The sequence below is a fragment of the Euleptes europaea genome, chromosome 12, assembly GCF_029931775.1.
Source record: "Euleptes europaea isolate rEulEur1 chromosome 12, rEulEur1.hap1, whole genome shotgun sequence".
Classification (NCBI taxonomy): Eukaryota; Metazoa; Chordata; class Lepidosauria; order Squamata; family Sphaerodactylidae; genus Euleptes; species Euleptes europaea.
Genome location: NC_079323.1, coordinates 38,562,988 through 38,580,963, shown reverse-complemented (window position 1 = coordinate 38,580,963; position 17,976 = coordinate 38,562,988). Strand labels below are relative to the sequence as shown.

The following is a 17,976-nucleotide window of genomic DNA, read 5'->3' as shown; positions in this document are numbered from 1 at the left end:
GCATATTTCCTGCATGTGGTTATGTTGTGTGTACAAGGTTTATGTCTCAGTTTTTAAGAGAACACTCTTTCCCACAGAAGAACTGAAGTCTCCATTAAACACCTACAATATCATGTCAGACTTCAATACCCAACAAATGTTACTTTTATCATATGGAGTCACAAAAATTATGTGCAAGGGTACAGGAACTGCAAATATAACCTAAGCTCCCTGTTTTTTTAAAGCCAATTATCAAGAATAATATATTCCTTTCTGCCCTTCCTATACACATTATTTCTTATGGGGAAGAATTATTCCAAAACCACCGTTGTTTTCTCAAAAATCACCTTAGCATCCACTGGTACCAGAACGGTATATGCAAATGTGCCAAATATGTTCTATTCTGACAACCAATATGACTTTGGTCTTTTATGCAAGTATATAATGTACCACATCCATCCCAACAAGAACAAAGGAAAATCAACCTGGCCTCAACAGGATGTACGGTAAATCCCTGTTAACTGACCTCCTTTGTTCTGACACTATCAAACAAAACTTCCTTTACTGCTTCCCCCCTCCATTACCTTTTCATCATCTGCCATGTACTGTATGTGTCTTTTAGCCCCTGTCTCATTTTCCTTTTTGTATGGCATGGCATATTACATGTACACATCCTTTAATATTTTTCTGGATTCTTAGAGCTTCTGTTTCAGACATTTTCCTTGGCCAGAGTAGTAGGGCAGCTATAGAGGAAAACTAACGTGGTTTATTAGTCACTGATGCGAAGTAAAAGGCTGTCATTGAGCTCATCTTACAAGGGAAGCCATTAATTTGGGAGACAAGCAGCTGCACACTAGGAATGGAAAAGGGAACCTGACACCAAGTGGAAGAGCCATTTCCTTTTTCTTTTCCACTATCTTAACACAGAGGGATTATTTTTGTTGTGTTAGAATCAGAATCTATAAGGGAAGGGGAACATGCTCATAAACAATAGTAAGAAATAACAAGAAAAATGTACTCTGCAGCTCAGCCACTAAAGTTATTTATTTTTGCCCAGGGTTTTTACTCACAATAGTATTTTAGACATATTCATCTAGATTCAAAGAATTACAAGTATAATTAAAACACCTTCTGGTGCTTTTCCACAAAGGTAAGCACAAGAGGATATGCCTAAGAATTCACACAACATAGGTAGTACATAACAGGTAGGATCTAGAGGGATTCTCATGAACCTGTTAGTACAAGATGTTAAAAAAACTATTGCACGAGGAATATCTCTGAATTAAGATTTCTTTTCCATGCAAAGCACTAACACAATGTGTAAAATATCCCATCCAGGAACAAAAGGCTCCTTCCACATATAGAAAATGCCTCTGGATCCAACCCACTTTGCTTATACTAAAATAAGGATTAGATAATGAAGAAAGCTGATAGGAAGAAAGTAGATTCCTTGAAATGTGGTGTGGACCACCAAAAGAACAAATCAGTGGGTTATAAATTAAATCAATCCTGAACTGACCCTAGAAACTAAAATGACTAAACTGAGGCTATCGTACTTTGGTCACATTATGAGAAGACAAGAGTCACTAGAAAAGACAATCATGCTAGGAAAAGTTGAAGGCAGCAGGAAAAGAGGAAGACCCAACAAGAGATGGATTGACTCTATAAAGGAAGCCACAGCCCTCAGTTTGCAAGACCTGAGAAGGCTGCTAAAGATAGGATGTTTTGGAGGACAGTGATTCATAGGGTCACCATGAATCAGAAGCAACTTGATGGCACTTTACACACACACACACACACACACACACACACACACACACACAGGATAGAGCGTACAGGACTATGCAGAACAAAGAGATACAGATGAAAACAAAGCAAAGTTGAAAAGTTGACTGCTGACTGCTAAGTGTACTTTCCTTGCTCCAGACAATTAATACTATGTCCTGTTTCATAATGGCTCACATTCTGCCACTGCCAACCCTACTAATCAAAGCCATAAAAGGTTTATCAGTCACTGATGTGAAGTACAAGGCTGTCATTAAGTACATCTCATTCAACCAATAAATAGTAGTCTCATGTATTTGCTTTTACTCCAGGTAGTTTTTCTGCAGTCTTTTACACAATTTTCTACAATAAAGCAAGCTCCAGTGGGTCATCAATAAGCACCCAACATGGAAAACTGTAAAATGAAAACTGTTCCAAAACACTGAACAAGCATTTGTGATACTAGCTGGGAATCATTCCCCTCCCCTCTCCTCTGTAGCTAGGAAGTTGTGGGTTGCTTATGCATGAGTACTTTGCTGGGTATCATAGAACAACCAATCCCAATCTGACTACATACCCTTTGATGCCTGGAACGAACCCATAAGCTTAGCCAAGAATCCAGCTGGGAACTGGCCCAGATCAAACTTCTGCTTCTTAGTGCTGCTGCCACCATTCTCCATTTCCTTCCCCTGTCCACGACAGGCCTTTTTCCGCCCAGGTGAACATGCATGACAGAGATTTCAGCTCACTGTTTTCCGTTCCAATTGATCTTTGTTGTTAGGAAGATCTGGGCATCCTAGCCAGGAGATAAGCAGCAAGAGAGGACAGAAATGGAAGCTGCAGAGATCTAGTGGCAGGGGAAAGCTAAGAACCACAACCCACCCTGCATACACTTTCCTTCCTTTCTGGCAGCTGTGACCGTGTCGAATATCACCGCTAAGAGTCTCTGCTTGGATTCCCAGCTGTGGCTGAAGGCTCTGAATCCAATCTATTTCCCATACATGCATATACACGGTATGGCCCAAAACTTCACCCCAGGGGAAATTCCACTGAAAACACCTGTTTTCTACTGGTCTCATCTAACATCAAAGCCTTTTTCCACTGGGGAAATGGTTTGATAGCACCATCTCAAGCTGCACTGTAGAAAAAGGCATTTTATATATCTACAAGATAAGCAAAGTATATCATTCTAAATAGCCAAACAGAATTTTAAGTAACTTTTGCAAAGGTCAAAGTCTCTTCTGAACTGCAAAAAATTTCAAGAAATCTAAAAATCTAAATGATTAAATGAATAATAGGAACTGAGCTTATTGGGTTAAGCAATATATAAAATCTCCTTCCTTAGGAAAGTGTTAGACCAGCTGAAATTCCAATTACTTGTTAACATATCAGATTGTCATAGCTATATGATTCAATGAACTAGTAGAAAATTTAAAATAAAGCAAACACTAAATAGGCTTAGCAGGAAAAGCATGCAACAAACATTGACAGCATTAACCCATCAATATGTTGCTGTTTCAACCCAGTCAGAATGCAAACAATTTTTAATGAAAATGCAACTACTGAAGCCCAGCGAGCCTAAGCAATGAAAGACAAGCTTTAACTTACTCAAAAATATCCTGGAATCAAAATAATCCCAAATATGAGTAGTATTAAGAAATAAAAAAACGCTGTCATGATATATAAATAAAATGCACTATGTAGCTTTATCATGTCACAAGGCAAAAATAAACAAAGATTCCCATCAAGGTACCAGAATCAAAATAAATCATTTTTATTTTTATTTTATTAGGTTTCTACCCCGCCCTTTCCGGCACAAGCCAGGCTCAGAGTGGCTAACAACAACCATAATACAATTGATAAATTAAGAACAAGCCATAAAACACACACACTCACATATAATACTATAAATACCTTAAAATTCAAATTAATTAAAATGGCAACGTAACGACGATTCCCACATTATGCCAGGTTAAAATGGAGGGAATAATTCTTTAATAGGGTGAAATTTGTCCTAGGGCGCAATGGCGGAAGAGAGAAGAATTGAACCTGTCAACCTGATCCAGTAGGGTCCAGCAGGGAAAGGAAGAGAAAAATAAAATAAGGGTGGAAATGGGGAACAGGAAAGGAAAGGGAGGCCAGCTGCTGTAAAACTGTCGCTGCCTTCAACCATAGGCCCGGAGAAACATCTCTGTCTTACAGGCCCTGAGGAACTGAGCCCGGTCCCACAAGGCCCAGGTCTCATTCAACAGAGAGTTCCACCAGGCTGGGGCCAGGGCTTTAAAAGATGTGTCCCTGGTTGAGGATAGCTTAATAATTCTCGGGCCAGGGACCACCAGGAGGTTGTTGTCAGCTGAGCATAATGCTCTTGGGTGGGGGGGGGGGGGTAGCAGGAGAGATGGTCTTGTAGGTATAATGCTCCAGGACCATTTAGGGCTTTAAAGGTCAATATCAAAACCTCATTTGAGAATACTTAAATCTGCTAGTCTTGGACCGTATTAAAGTTACTGATTGATTGATTGATTGAATACTTAAATACGGTGACGGGAGCTGTGAACAGGCAAGACAGGTCTTTCTATAAACCTGAAAAGGGCTCCATGTTTGCAGAAAAATGTGAAATACATTGAAGGTTTAAATAACCCAAAAATAATAAAAGGAGTGCCTGTAGCTTTAAGTAACAAATTCCCTCAGTGGTCACTGCTGTGTAACCACAGCACTTCCAGGCTTTGTTCTCTCAGTAAAAGGCAGAGGGAGGGGGCAGGGCCCTTCCCAGACCTATTCTAGCCTTTGAGGGAGGACCCATTGGGGCAAGGCCTGGCTAGGGTTGACAACTCTATGTTGGGAAATTCCTAGAGATTTTTTGAATTTTAATTTTAATTTATTTGTAATATAGAAAAGGGAAAAACGGGGAAAGGAAAAACACGTTAAAAAAGAAAAATTGTTACAGTGCATATGATTGTGTATTGCGGTACATGGTTTACACATATCGTTATGACATCTGTTCTATCCTTATAACATCATGTGTGGCTAATCTTTTACATATTGATAATAAAGTTTCCAATTTTCATAAAACGACTCATACCGTTGTTTGTTGTTAGCTAAGTTAGCCATTTTAGCCATAATTGCATATTCAGACAGCTTCTCCTTCCATTCTTCAACACCTGGAAGCAGTGTGAGCTTGCATTTTTTGGCTAGAACATTTCTTGCAGCTGTTGTGGCATATTTAACAGTTCTCTATATTGAACAGGTAATTGCAATGGAACAATGCCCAACAACATGCACTTGGGGTCCAAGGTGAATTTAATATGAAATAGTTTCTGTAATTCGTTGTGGATGCCTCTCCAATACCTCTGTACCTTGGGGAAAGTCCACCATACATGGAAAAAAGACCCTTCTTGTGCGCTGTACTTCCAACTGGTGCCTCATTTGGTGTTTTGCATCTTTTGTAACAATTTTGGAGTGAGTTGCCATCTGTAAAACGTCTTGTACCAGTTTTCACATATGTCTTGGTTGGTTGTGAATTTTAGCTCTCTGGTACAGAGTGATTCCCATTGTTCCATGGGAATCATTTCTCCAAGGTTTTGCATCCACTTGATCACATTGATATTTACCTGTTCTGATTATCATATTTCAAAAGTAGCTTGTATATTCTACCAAGCAGATGGTTTTGATGTTTCACTATCTTGGTTTAAAATTCCTAGAGATTTTGTGGTGGAGTCTGAGGGCAGGGTTTATGGAAAGAAGAAGCCTCAGCAAGGTATAATGCCATAGAGTCCACTCTCCAAAGCAGCCACTTTCTCCATGGGGATAGATCTATGTCATATAGAGTTCAGTTGTTATTCCAGGTCTCCAGGTTCTACCTAGAGGTTGGCAATCCTAGGCCTGGAAGCAACCTCTGGGTGACTTGATACCACCTGACATGCATCCCTCAACTAGGTCTGGCTGCTTGCTACTGTTCATCAGAAGCCATCCTATGAAAGCCAGTGCGTTGTAGAAGTTAGAGCTTCAGATCAGGGTCTGGAAGACCCATGTTCAAAAACCAGTTGGCCATGGAAGCTCACTAGGTGATGTTGGGCCAGTCACATACTTTCAGCCTAACCTATCTTACAGGGTTGCTGTGAGGATAAAAAGGAGAAGATGAGAATGATGTAAGCTGCTTTAGTCCCCACTGCGGAGAAAGGTAAGGTATAAAGGAAGTAAATAAATAATAAATATAGCTGAAGATGAGATGCAGATAAAAAGTAGGTTGGTGAATGGATGAGGAAAGAACGAGACAGGGAAAGAGAAGAGGATATGGGGGTTACCAGGAGAAGAGAAAGAGGCAATAGAGTGGGCAGGGGGATAAAGGGGTAAGTGAGGTGCTCCCTGCAGGTTCCCTGCTGTGCAGGTGGCCCTGGCCCAGCAGCTAGCACCCCACAACTGGGCCATAGTTTTCCTACATAGAGGCTATTGGCAGGGGTGGGTGGAAAGAAAGCTGAAGACAAAGGGGAATATGAAGGTAGATTGGCTGTTGTGTGGGAAGGAGGGAAGGAAGCAGGAACTGGAGAGATAATGGGAGCTTTCAGGAAAGGGGAAGAGGAAATAGTGGGGGAAGGGAAATGAGATGCCCCCACAAGTCCTTGCAGGTTCCCACCTGTTCGTGTGGATTACCTAAGCAATACCGCTAAATCTTCTATGCGATAACTTATCTATAGGTTTATGCACAAGGATGTTAGTATTCTTCACTGCTCAACAGAGGTGTGCACGTGAAAAAAATCATTATAATTTTGGATCCAGCCTTCGGTGGGGGGTTATTGCGATTGCTTATTTTCGGATAGGACATTACCAGTTTGTGTTTCAAATCCATGTGGTTTTTCGGGTCCTGGACCACTATTTTCAATGGGAACATATATGAGGCAGCTGGGGCAGCTTCTTCATCTAAGGGGCAGCTCTTCAGATATGACTTATTGGCAAATGGTGCAGAGTATACGAGCTAGTGTAAATGGAGCTCTCTTAAAGTTTCCATTTGACTAATCGTGAATATCAATTATGACCATATATTAATTAAACAAACACACTGGATTTGTTATTTCCATGATGATTCCATGATGATTAATACCATTTAATTAGGTTGCTGTGAAAGTGCAAAGGATGTTTCCCCCTTGCAGTAAACAAGTACAGTAAGTAAACAACTGAGTCCTTCATATCACGTTTAACATCTTCAGAGATGATGAATAAAATTACAAATCATATGAAAATTCTCCCTTTGGACTATTTTAAGCACCCAGATAGTAAACCATTCATCTTTCCATTTATGATACTGCTTTTTAAGAATTTCACAAGCTCTTGAAACAGGTGCTTCTACAGTGGTCAGATGAATTTGTGCATGACTTCCTGTTCAACAGGTGCCCAGATCAACAATTAATTCCAGCACTTAACTCTTTCCATAAACATCAAGCTATCACCACCCTAAACAGAAGGGTCATCATTTATACTATACTTCTGTGAATGAAGATGGTTTTATCTTTCATAAGTTGTATGGAGATATCATTTCACTATTTGCAAAAATCCATTCACTTGTAGAACACATCATGACAGCTGTCTGGGAGCAAATAGTAATGCTAGAAAATGGAATATGACCGGGGAAATGATATGGCATGTGATTTTACACTGCAGGCAGACACTTAATGAGCCAAAAAAGGTATCTGGCAAAGATGCAGGAGCAAACATTACAACCTTTCCAAACTGTTAGTGAACTACCATTGGACACTCTGAATTAATTTATCCAAAAACTATTTCCACTGTCATAAAAGGTAAAAAATGCCCATAAATGCTTTTTAATACTAATACCATCTAATCTAAATTTAAATAAATAAACATTACAAAATAACCAAAAAAATTTGGTGGACATTCATCATTTGTCTTTAGATTATTACCAGCACCCAGTATTATTAAACATGAGCTAAATGTTGTTAAGAAATATCCTAGCATTATAAAGCCTTTAAAAAAAAAAAAGGGAGAAATGTGAAACATTTGCAGAATAGGAAACCTGAAAGCATAAATTAAAATTACCAAGTCAAATCTTAACTATCTGAGAACTGTGATCATTCTGATGTATTCTTGGAGAAGCTCTTTTGTTAGCGGGTGTCCCTACTCTTGCGTGGCAAGATGATACATACAAATGCATTGACCGATCCTCTGTTATTCTTTTTCTTTTACTGGAAGCAGTTTGGGGAGTGGACAATGTGGAACTGAAAAGGGGCAGGGGACACACTTCTTCCTCTACCTGCCATTTTCCTACTCCCTAATTCCTACTCCTTTCCCCTCTTAAAGCCCTCCAAGCTGGCAGCCATCACCACATCCTGGGGCAGGGAGTTCCACAATTTAACTATGCGATGTGTGAAAAAATACTTCCTGTTTTGAATCTCTCACCCTCCAGCTTTAGCAGATGACCCCGTGTTCTAGTATTATGGGAGAGGGAGAAAAACTTCTCCCTGTCCACTCTCTCCAAACCATGCATAATTTTATAGACCACTATCATGTCTCCCCTTAGCCGCCTTCTTTCCAAGCTAAACAGCCTTAAGCGTCCTAACTGCTCCCCATAGGACGGTTGCTCTAGTCCCCTGATCATTTTGGTTGCTCTTTTCTGCACCTTCTCAAGCTCTGTAATATCCTTTTTTAGGTGTGGTGACCAGAACTGTACACAGTATTCCAAGTGTGGTCTCACCATAGATTTGTACAAGGGCAGTATGATATCAGCAGTGTTATTCTCTATTCCTCGTCTAATTATGGCCAGCATGGAATTTGCCTTTTTTACAGCAGCCGCTCACTGGGTTGACATCTTCATTGAGCTATCCACTACCACCCCAAGATCCCTTTCTTGGTCTGTCGCTGCCAGCACAGATCCCATCAGTGTATATGTGAAGTTGGGATTTTTTGCCCCAATATGCATCACTTTACACTTACTCACACTGAAACTCATTTGCCATTTTAATGCCCATTCTTCCAGTATATAGAGATCCTTCTGGAGCTCTTCACAGTCTGATTTTGTTTTAACCAACCTAAATAATTTGGTGTCATCTGCAAACTTGGCTACTTCACTGTTTAAACCCAACTCCAGGTCATTGATGAACAGGTTGAAAAGCACCGGTCCCAACACAGATACCTGAGGCACCCCACTGCTCACATCCCGCCATTGTGAGAACTGACCATTGATTCCTGCTCTCTGCTTCCTATTTTTCAGCCAGCTCTCAATCCATAAGAGGACTTGTCCTCTTATCTCGTGACTATGAAGTTTGCTTAGCAGTCTTTGGTGGGGGACTTTGTCAAAAGCTTTTTGGAAATCCAAATACATAATATCCACAGGCTCATTCCTGTCCACATGTTTATTGACGCTTTCAAAAAAACTCTAATAGGTTAGTGAGACAGGACCTACCCTTACAGAAGCCATGTTGGGTTTTGCCCAGCAGACCTTGCCCTTCTATATGCTTGACAATTCTATCTTTAATAATGCTTTCCACCAATTTACCCGGAACAGACGTTAAGATAACTAGCCTGTAATTTCCTGGGTCCCCCCTGGAACCTTTTTTATAAATGGGTGTTACATTGGCCATTCTCCAGTTTTCTGGTACAGAGGATGATCAAAGGGACATATTATATATATTTGTTAGAAGTTCAGCAATTTCCCATTTGAGTTCTTGGAGAACTCTAGGATGAATACCGTCTGGTCCCTGTGACTTGTTAGAGTTTCCATGAACTCTAAAGAGGAATCAGCAAATGAGATTATTTTAAATTAAAACATTGTATCCCTGAGGCATTATTTTACAAGTACTGTTTGATGAAACTCCAATTCTGTGCAAAAATTGTGGACATCATATCATTATTTACCTTGGTCTTCTCGCCAATAACATTTCTCTCCAGTTCTGCTATTTTCCTGTTTAAATGATCCAGTATTTCCTTCTCCTTAAGAAGTTCAGCTGTTTCAGATTTTTGCTCCCCATCCAATAAGGCACATTCCATATCCATCTAAGAACACAAAGAAATTCTCAGCCTCAGTCCTGCTCACTAAGAAATTCTGCAGTATGATTTTGGGAGACTTATTTGTGCATGTTGCATTAAAAAACACTGCTGGTGTAAGCTGTTACGTGAAACTTCTTGAGATCTTTTTATACAGATATGCAAAAAGTAAACTGAGAAAAAATAAATACTGAAATCAGTCCCAAGCTGATTATTTCCCCCAAAGGCTTTCCAGTTCTCCTTTTTGCTTTTCCTTGTGATTCTGCAACTTCCTTGTGGTGAAATATTATGTTGGCCACTTGCGGAACAGCTATTCCCACCCCCACTTTAAGATTACTAATTATACTCAACAGAAGACCCAAATCCTGCATGCATAGTGCAAGGTCTGAAATGCAATTCTAAATTAATTTTCCTACATATCCTGGTAAAAACACATATAGAACTTTTTTGCTTTTCACACGTGCACAGCAAGCACAGGAAAAGGGTTGAATGGCTTGAGAGGCACGTGTGAACTTGGAAGTTTGCACCATTGGTAAAGATAGTTACTTTCAATGGGCTTAGGCTGGAGTAACTCTCCTTAGGACTGCGTTGTTGGTGTCTTTTTGACTGCAGCCTTTGTCCACCTGGTCATGCTCTGCTAAGGGGTAAGTCAGTGAACAGTCAAGGAAGTATTGATGGAGCTTGGTTAGCAGATTCATAAAATTCATAATTTGCCTCAGTAAACAAATGCAGTACACAATGTGTTATGGCACATCAGAAGAAAGCAAACACAACAAAGGAATATCTAAAAATAAATATTTAGCATGCTTGCCCTTGAATCAGACATTTCACCAAAAACTCCACTCTTTTTCACAGAAAACCAAACGGAATGAGACCAAATTAGTTTAGTTTCCAGAAATTACAGCCACATTCAGATGTCACAATAATCCATTTTTTTTAAAACACTGGCATGTGTAAATGACTTTAACTAGCTAATCTACTGATCATAAGTAACAAATACCAATTTGCTGGTAAATTTGCCTTTCTCTTACGTTTTTTCACCTCACAGCAGTTGCAAGGGGCAGTACTACTCAAACTGTGGTTTTGTTTCAGATATCACAATAAACCATACTTGGGTCTAATAACAAACCAGTTAGAAAATAGTTTGAAACCCCAGCTTGGTATTACCCAGAAAACCACAGTCTGCATTTAACTGTCACAACTAAGTGACCAAAGCGCAGTTATAAACCAGAGACCACTGAGAGGCACCTTATTCAGGCTTCATTTGAAAACACATTTTTTAAAGAGACACTTTACATAACAAAGATTAAAAATCTAATTCAAATTTACATTCCTAAATTGATTTTTATCTTTTTCCCATCAGTAAGTTTAGTAATTAGGAACCCCGTGGCGCAGAGTGGTAAGCTGCAGTATTGCAGTCCAAGCTCTGCTCATGACCTGAGTTCGATCCCAATGGAAGTCGGTTTCAGGTAGCATGGCTCAAGGTTGACTCAGCCTTCCATCCTTCCAAGGTTGGTAAAATGAGTACCCAGCTTGCTGCTGGGGGTAAAGGGAAAATGACTGGGGAAGGCACTGGCAAACCACCCCGTAAACAAAGTCTGCCTAGGAAACGTCGGGATGTGACGTCACCCCATGGGTCAGGAATGACCCGGTGCTTGCACAGGGGACCTTTACCTTTTTAAGTTCAGTGATTGCTATTTTAAGATGCACATAACATGAAAAGCCCGAAGTTTGGATATCTATTGTTATATGACTTCAGTGCTGATTAGGATTGACAGACAGGGAGATCGAGGGGAAATTCCGGGAAAAACCAGGAAGTGATATAGGTGATTTTAGGAATAACCAGAAAATCTATGGTTTTGTCAGAGTCACGTGGCAAGGGGGGGTATTTTCTCTCGTTACTACTCAGAGCTGTGGTGGGGAACAGGAGCAGGGCACAGGGGATCCCCCCATCCCTACTGGGGGCTTGGCAGTCCTAGGGCTGATAAACTTGTTCCATGAGTGTACAATTAACGAAGGAGGCAGTCTCGTATCCTTCTGTGTGGTAGTACACTAAATACTCTTGTCTTTGATGTGTTTCTATGTGTCTTTCAGTCTGCCTAAATGTCTCCAATATATGTGCATTTTCATATAGCAAACTAGATTATTAAATGAGATAAAATAATATTCAAACAGCAAACTTATGTTGTTATACCTCTCTGGAGGATTCATCCATCTGATCATTTAAATCTTTAATCTTTTGTTCAAGTTCTTCCAAGTTATTCAGTATTATAATGCGCTGTTCTTCCATCTGATTAAGCTCCAATGCTCGTTGTTCATCGCTTATGCATTCTGCTGTCTACAATAAATCAATATTGTTCTTTTTAATTAAGTGCTCAAATTGTGCATCACTTATTTTTTATTTTTCCTGAGTATTAACTAGAAGATGCTAAAAATAAAATTTTGCTTATATCAATAAGGTTTTAGCAATGTCAACAATCACAATGTAAAATGGATTTTCTTTATCCATATTGTTTTGACATATTCTTCAAGAACACTTCAACTTTCCTGCCCCTTGTCTTCCACATCCATTTAGTTATTGGACAATATTTGCAAATTAAAAAAAATAAACTAGCATCAGGGATGCCTTCAGGCAACAACTATTTCCTGCATCAAACTCCTTAGCACAGAAAAAGATTTACAGTACAGTCCCAAGCAGAGTTATATTCTTCTAAACCATCTGATTTCAGTGAATGTAGGATTACACTGCAAAACTCCAAACTACTTTTTCTTTTCATGGAGACCTAATTGTATCAAGATGTCAAATTACTTGCATAATATATCTCCATATTAGAATTAAATCCAGGCCCAGATCCCATTCCCAATTCTTCATTTTACAGTCTCATTAAACTGTATATTTTTCTACTCTCAAATTGAGCAATGCTACTTAGTAGATAGAGTTCTAGAATTTTATAATATTTTTTAAAATGGCAAGTGACTATTATTCTGATATAACAAAGACCGGTCTAATAAACTGTTTTCTTTATTAGCTCTAGTAATCCTAGCAGGAAAGCCTCCTTTTCACTAGTATCCTACTTGGGTAACACCGACACTGAGTCTTGGATTTCATCTTCCTAAGGAAGGATTAAAAACAGGATCTCTTACTTAAGGGTAGCAAAGAATAATCACAAGGACATGCTACAGGCTGCAGTCCTTGAATTCCTTACTCTATAGAGGTGCCAGTAAAGACAAATGGGTTACTCTGTAATAGAACATATTAGGCACTAAGCATTTTAGATAAAATGAGAAAAACTGGGCAGGGTAAAGGGCAATTTTTTAAATTTTAAATCATTTTATTTCTCAACAGGACGTAGAAGTAAATTATAGAACTTATAAAATTATTTCCCTGTAAATAATTTTATAAATTCCTTCATATTAGAAATCCAAAACAAAATGAACCAAAGTAATCTTTTCCCTCCTAATTATTTTATTCTCAAAGAAGCCAATTACAAAAGGAGTAGGCAGAGAACTAGGGAGCCCAGTGGTGCAGAGTGGTAAGCTGCAGTACTGCAATCCAAGCTCTGCTCACAACCTGAGTTCAATCCCCACGGAAGTTGGTTTCAGGTAGCCAGCTCAAGGTTGACTCAGCCTTCCATCCTTCCGAGGTCGGTCAAATGGGTACCCAGCTTGCTGGGGGTGAAAAGAAGATGACTGGGGAAGGAACTGGCAAACCACCCCGTAAAACAAAGTCTGCCTAGTAAACGTCGGGATGTGACATCACCCCATGGGTCAGGAATGACCCGGTGCTTGGACAGGGAACTGTTACCTTTACCTTTTTAGGCAGAGAACTGGAAAATGGCTAGATGCTGTCAAGCTATAAAAAGAGAAAGGAAGGAAGGAAGGAAGGAAGGAAGGAAGGAAGGAAGGAAGGAAGGAAGGAAGGAAGGAAGGAAGGAAGGAAGGGAGAGAGAGAGAGAGAGAGAGAGAGAGAGAGAGAGAGAGAGAGAGAGAGAGAGAGAGAGAGAGAGAGAGAGGGAGGGAGGGAGGGAGGGAGGGAGGGAGGGAGGGAGGAAGGAATGCTCCTCTTATCCTGGAGAGAATAGGTATGCATCATGACTAGTACCATTTTTACTAGTAGCCAAGAATAGCCCTATCCTCCATGAACATGTCCACTCCCTTCTTAAAGCCTTCCAAGTTGGCAACCATCACCACATCCTGGGGCAGGGAGTTCCACAATGTAACTATGCCATGTGTGAAGAAATACTTCCTTTTATCTGTTTTGAATCTCTCACCCTCCAGCTTCAGGAGATGACCCCGTGTTCTAGTGTTCTGAGAGGGAGAAAAGCTTCTCCCTGTCCACTCTCTCCATACCATGCATAATTCTATAGACCACTATCATCTCCCCTTAACCGCCTTCTTTCCAAGCTAAACAGCCCTAAGTGTTTTAACTGCTTCTCATAGGGCAGTTGCTCTAGCCCCCTGATCATTTTGGTTGTTCTTTTCTGCCCCTTCTCAAGCTCTACAATATCCGTTTTTAGGTGTGGTGACCAGAACTGTAGACAGTATTCCAAGTGTGGTCTCACCATAGATTTGTACAAGGGCAGTATGATAGCAGCAGTTTTATTCTCTATTCCTTGCCTAATTATGGCCAGCATGGAATTTGCATTTTTCCCAGCAGATGCACACTGGGTTGGCATCTTCATCGAGCTATCTACTACCCCAAGATCCCTTTTTTGGGTATGTTGCTGCCAGCACTGATCCTATCAGAGTATATATGAAGTTGGGATTTTTTGCCCCAATATGCATCACTTTACAGTTGCTCTCATTGAATCTCATTTGCTGTTTTAATGCTCATTCCTCCAGTTTGGAGAGATCCGTTTGGAGTTCACAGTCTGATTTTGTTTTAACCACCCTAAATAATTTAGTGTCATCTGCAAACTTGGCCACCTTGCTATTCACCCCCAACTCCAGGTCATTGATGAACAGGTTAAGAAGCACTGGTCCCAACACTGGTCCCCACTGCTCTCATCCCTCCATTGTGAGAACTGACCATTGATTCCTACTCTCTGCTTCCTATTTTTCAGCCAGCTCTCAATCCATAAGAGGACTTGTCTTCTTATCCCAGGATTGTCCTCTTATCCCATGGGATAAGACTTGTCCTCTTATTCCATGACTATGAAGTTTGCTTAGCAGTCTTTGTTGGGGGACTTTGTCAAAAGCCTTTTGGGAATCCAAAGACACAATGCTCACAGGCTCATTCCTTTCCACATGTTTAATGACACTTTCAAAAAACTCTAAAAGATTAGTGAGACAAGGCATACCTTACAGAAGCCATGTTGGTTTTTGCTCAGCAGGCCCTGCCCTTCTATATGCTTGACAATTCTATCTTTAATAATGCTTTCCATCAATTTACCTGGAACAGATGTTAAACTAACTGGCCTGTAATTTCCTGGGTCCCCCCTGGAACTTTTTTTAATAAATGAGAGTTACATTGGCCATTCTGCAGTCATCTGGTACAGAGGCTGATCTAAGTCTCAAAGTGGCTTCCAATCGCCTTCCCTTCCTCTCCCCACAACAAACACCTTGTGAGGTAGGTGGGGGTGAGAGCGTTCTTTGAGATCTGTGACTGGCCCAAGGTCACCCAGCAGGCTTCATGTGGAGAAGTGGGGAAACCAACCCGGTTCTCCAGATTAGAGTCTGTCGCTCTTAACCACTACACCTCACTGCTGGATCCAACCCATAACCATTATGTTATTATGTCATTATGTGATTTACTTAAATGTGTATATCTATGAACATGCTTATAGTTCATCCAAAGATTGGCTTTCAAACTCCAATAATGAGAAACACCAAAGAGGAACAGAGCAAGCACTGCTCTGTCTTTCCTGGTATTTCTAAGTGGGTAAGATAAGAGGCAGGAAGAAGGGGATTCTTCCCTCCATCTGTCTTGTTTCTTCCTCTCCATATCTGTTACAGGGGAGGGCAGAAGGATATTTTTCAGTGTGTATTTCAAACAAGGGTGCAGAAATTATGGAGGCCCCGGGTATGAGCAAAGTGCTTGAACAGATATCTCTTTAAGAAAGCCTGTCAGCCCCAACCAGAGTTTAAAACAAAACATGGAGAAGGGGGTTGGAAGCAAGGGATGAAAGAGGTTTTGAAAGGTTACCTGTAATTACTATAAATACAGTTTAACCCAATTCAGGAAAACTAGAGGCCAATTAAACAGAACAATTAAATAAAAGCTCATTATTTTGAAGTCTAATTTATTCATCATTTATAAAAGGAAAGGGCTTCCGTCACCTATAAGGCTAAGCGAAGAACACGATGGCCAGTATGTTAATGGAGAATGCTAAAATTGACTATTAACAGTTTAGAATAATTTCACATGACATGTGGATGGACAGACTAACCAGAGAACCCCATGTGAATGACACCATCTCAGGGAATTACTTTTCTTATATATATATATATATAATGGCCAAGAGTGTAAAAATGATCAGATTTAAAATTATTTTCATCCTTATTTGAACCAAGAGTCTACACTGAGAAAAAGCTGACCATGGCTCCTCCCTCCTCCACTTTTATTTTTGGCTATTGTCCTCATTATGATCTCTTAAGGGGAAAATATTGTTCTTCCCATCTGGCATGTCAGATGGGGTTGAGGGCCAGTCTAGATCCAGGACACCACCATACAGCCCATTCCTGAGAGCCGCAGTGGCAGGGGATGACGTGGCCACAGCAGTGCTGCAGCGCCACCAGTGAGGTTTCACGGCTGCTGGGGTGGAAATAAAGGGGGGGTTATTTTTAAAAAACACGAAAGTAGGGGGAAAGTCCCATTGCAAAGAGCGATGCTGTGCCACCAATAATGGTATCACAGCAATGCCGTTGCGTTAGGGGGCATTCCCAGTGTGAAAGGTCTTAGGAAGCTGCCTAATGGCAGCTCCGCCCTCCAGAACACCCTGGGAGTGCCAGCGCGGGGACTTGTGCTGGAGAACGCAGGTAGGAGGCCACGCTGGTGTCCGAATGGCCATGCTGCTGCCGCTGTGGTCCAGACGGGCCAGTGTAAGTGCCCCAACACCTGTGTTTGTGCCACTTTGCACACCACAAGCGCTGCCTCCAAAGGAGTCCCCCCCCCCGAGTGCACTGATAGTGTGATAGCCAAGAGAAAGCTAGCTTCCCACCTGTCCTGTGCTTAGCTAGCACTACATGAAATGGGGCTTCACTCTGTGGTCACTATTTAGTGGTGGCAGCTGGAAAGCTCTTCTGTTTGCAGCCAATCACAGATAGTTGGCTTTGGAAACTCCCTTTCTACAGGAATTCAGGAAAGAGGAAATGGAGCAACTGAGCACTTTTCTGGAATGTGTTCACAAAACTGATAGCTCCTAGCACAAACTTTTAAAAAATACCAGACATACACTTATAATCTGAATTCAACATTTTAACTATTTTAAAATTTCCAATAATTTATCCTCTATATAATATTTTGCTATTACCTTTGGCATGATGCTTAAATAAGAAGATTCACTGACATTCTTCAGAAAGGCACAAGGAGGTAATGGTGAAGTTGTCCTGTTTTCATTTAAATGTTTATTTGTTCTGATCCCTCTAAAGGAAAGGAACTCCATAACGTTTTGACCAAGATCACTGAATTCTGAGAAGTCAGAATCGCCTGTTGGCAGTTGCAAATGATTTCTGATCCTTGTTTCTGAAGTCATCTGGGAATCTTCAAATACAGAATCTTCATCTGAAAACTGAAGCTTTTCAAGTTCTTTATTAATTTTTTGAACATCAGCAACGGTTGTTACAGTTACAGAGTCATTGTCAGGTTTGGAATATTCCGCACACAGGTTAAGTATGGTCTCCAACCGTTGGCGCTCCTAATGTTAAAAGAAAGGATGAAAAATAATAACAATGAAGGACAGAATATATACAGAAGTGGTACTTGATAGAAGATGATAAGTTCAGGATCTGATGATAAATACACTAAAATTGGTACACTGATCCAAAATAGAATGTACAACATAAATTAATAAAAAATGCACAAGATGGAAAAGACCCACATGGTATCATATGATGTAACTAAAATTGATGTTTGGATTCTAAATTATTTTTCTGAAAAAAACATGAATATTAAAATATATTACATCTGCAACATATGTCTTTAATATTGGACTGAAACTTTACAGAATGCAATGTTAGCAGTCCAGATACTTTCAGAATTGCCTTAACCACTGTAAATGTATCACTTTTGATAAGAAC

The 17,976-nt window shown here is 40.3% G+C and overlaps 1 protein-coding gene across 7 annotated transcripts in view; it reads right to left on the bottom strand.

Annotated features, from left to right (window-relative positions):
* Positions 1 to 17,976, bottom strand: part of PHLDB2 (pleckstrin homology like domain family B member 2) — a 67,827-nt gene that overhangs the window by 32,811 nt on the left and 17,040 nt on the right. For all 7 annotated transcript variants that reach the window (XM_056858399.1, XM_056858401.1, XM_056858400.1 and 4 more), the window contains exons 3-5: positions 17,211 to 17,594; positions 11,933 to 12,076; positions 9,610 to 9,747 (exon numbers count right to left, since the gene is read on the bottom strand). In XM_056858399.1, the coding sequence (XP_056714377.1) occupies positions 9,610 to 9,747; positions 11,933 to 12,076; positions 17,211 to 17,594 (666 nt within the window). The remainder of the gene's footprint in view (positions 1 to 9,609; positions 9,748 to 11,932; positions 12,077 to 17,210; positions 17,595 to 17,976) is intronic.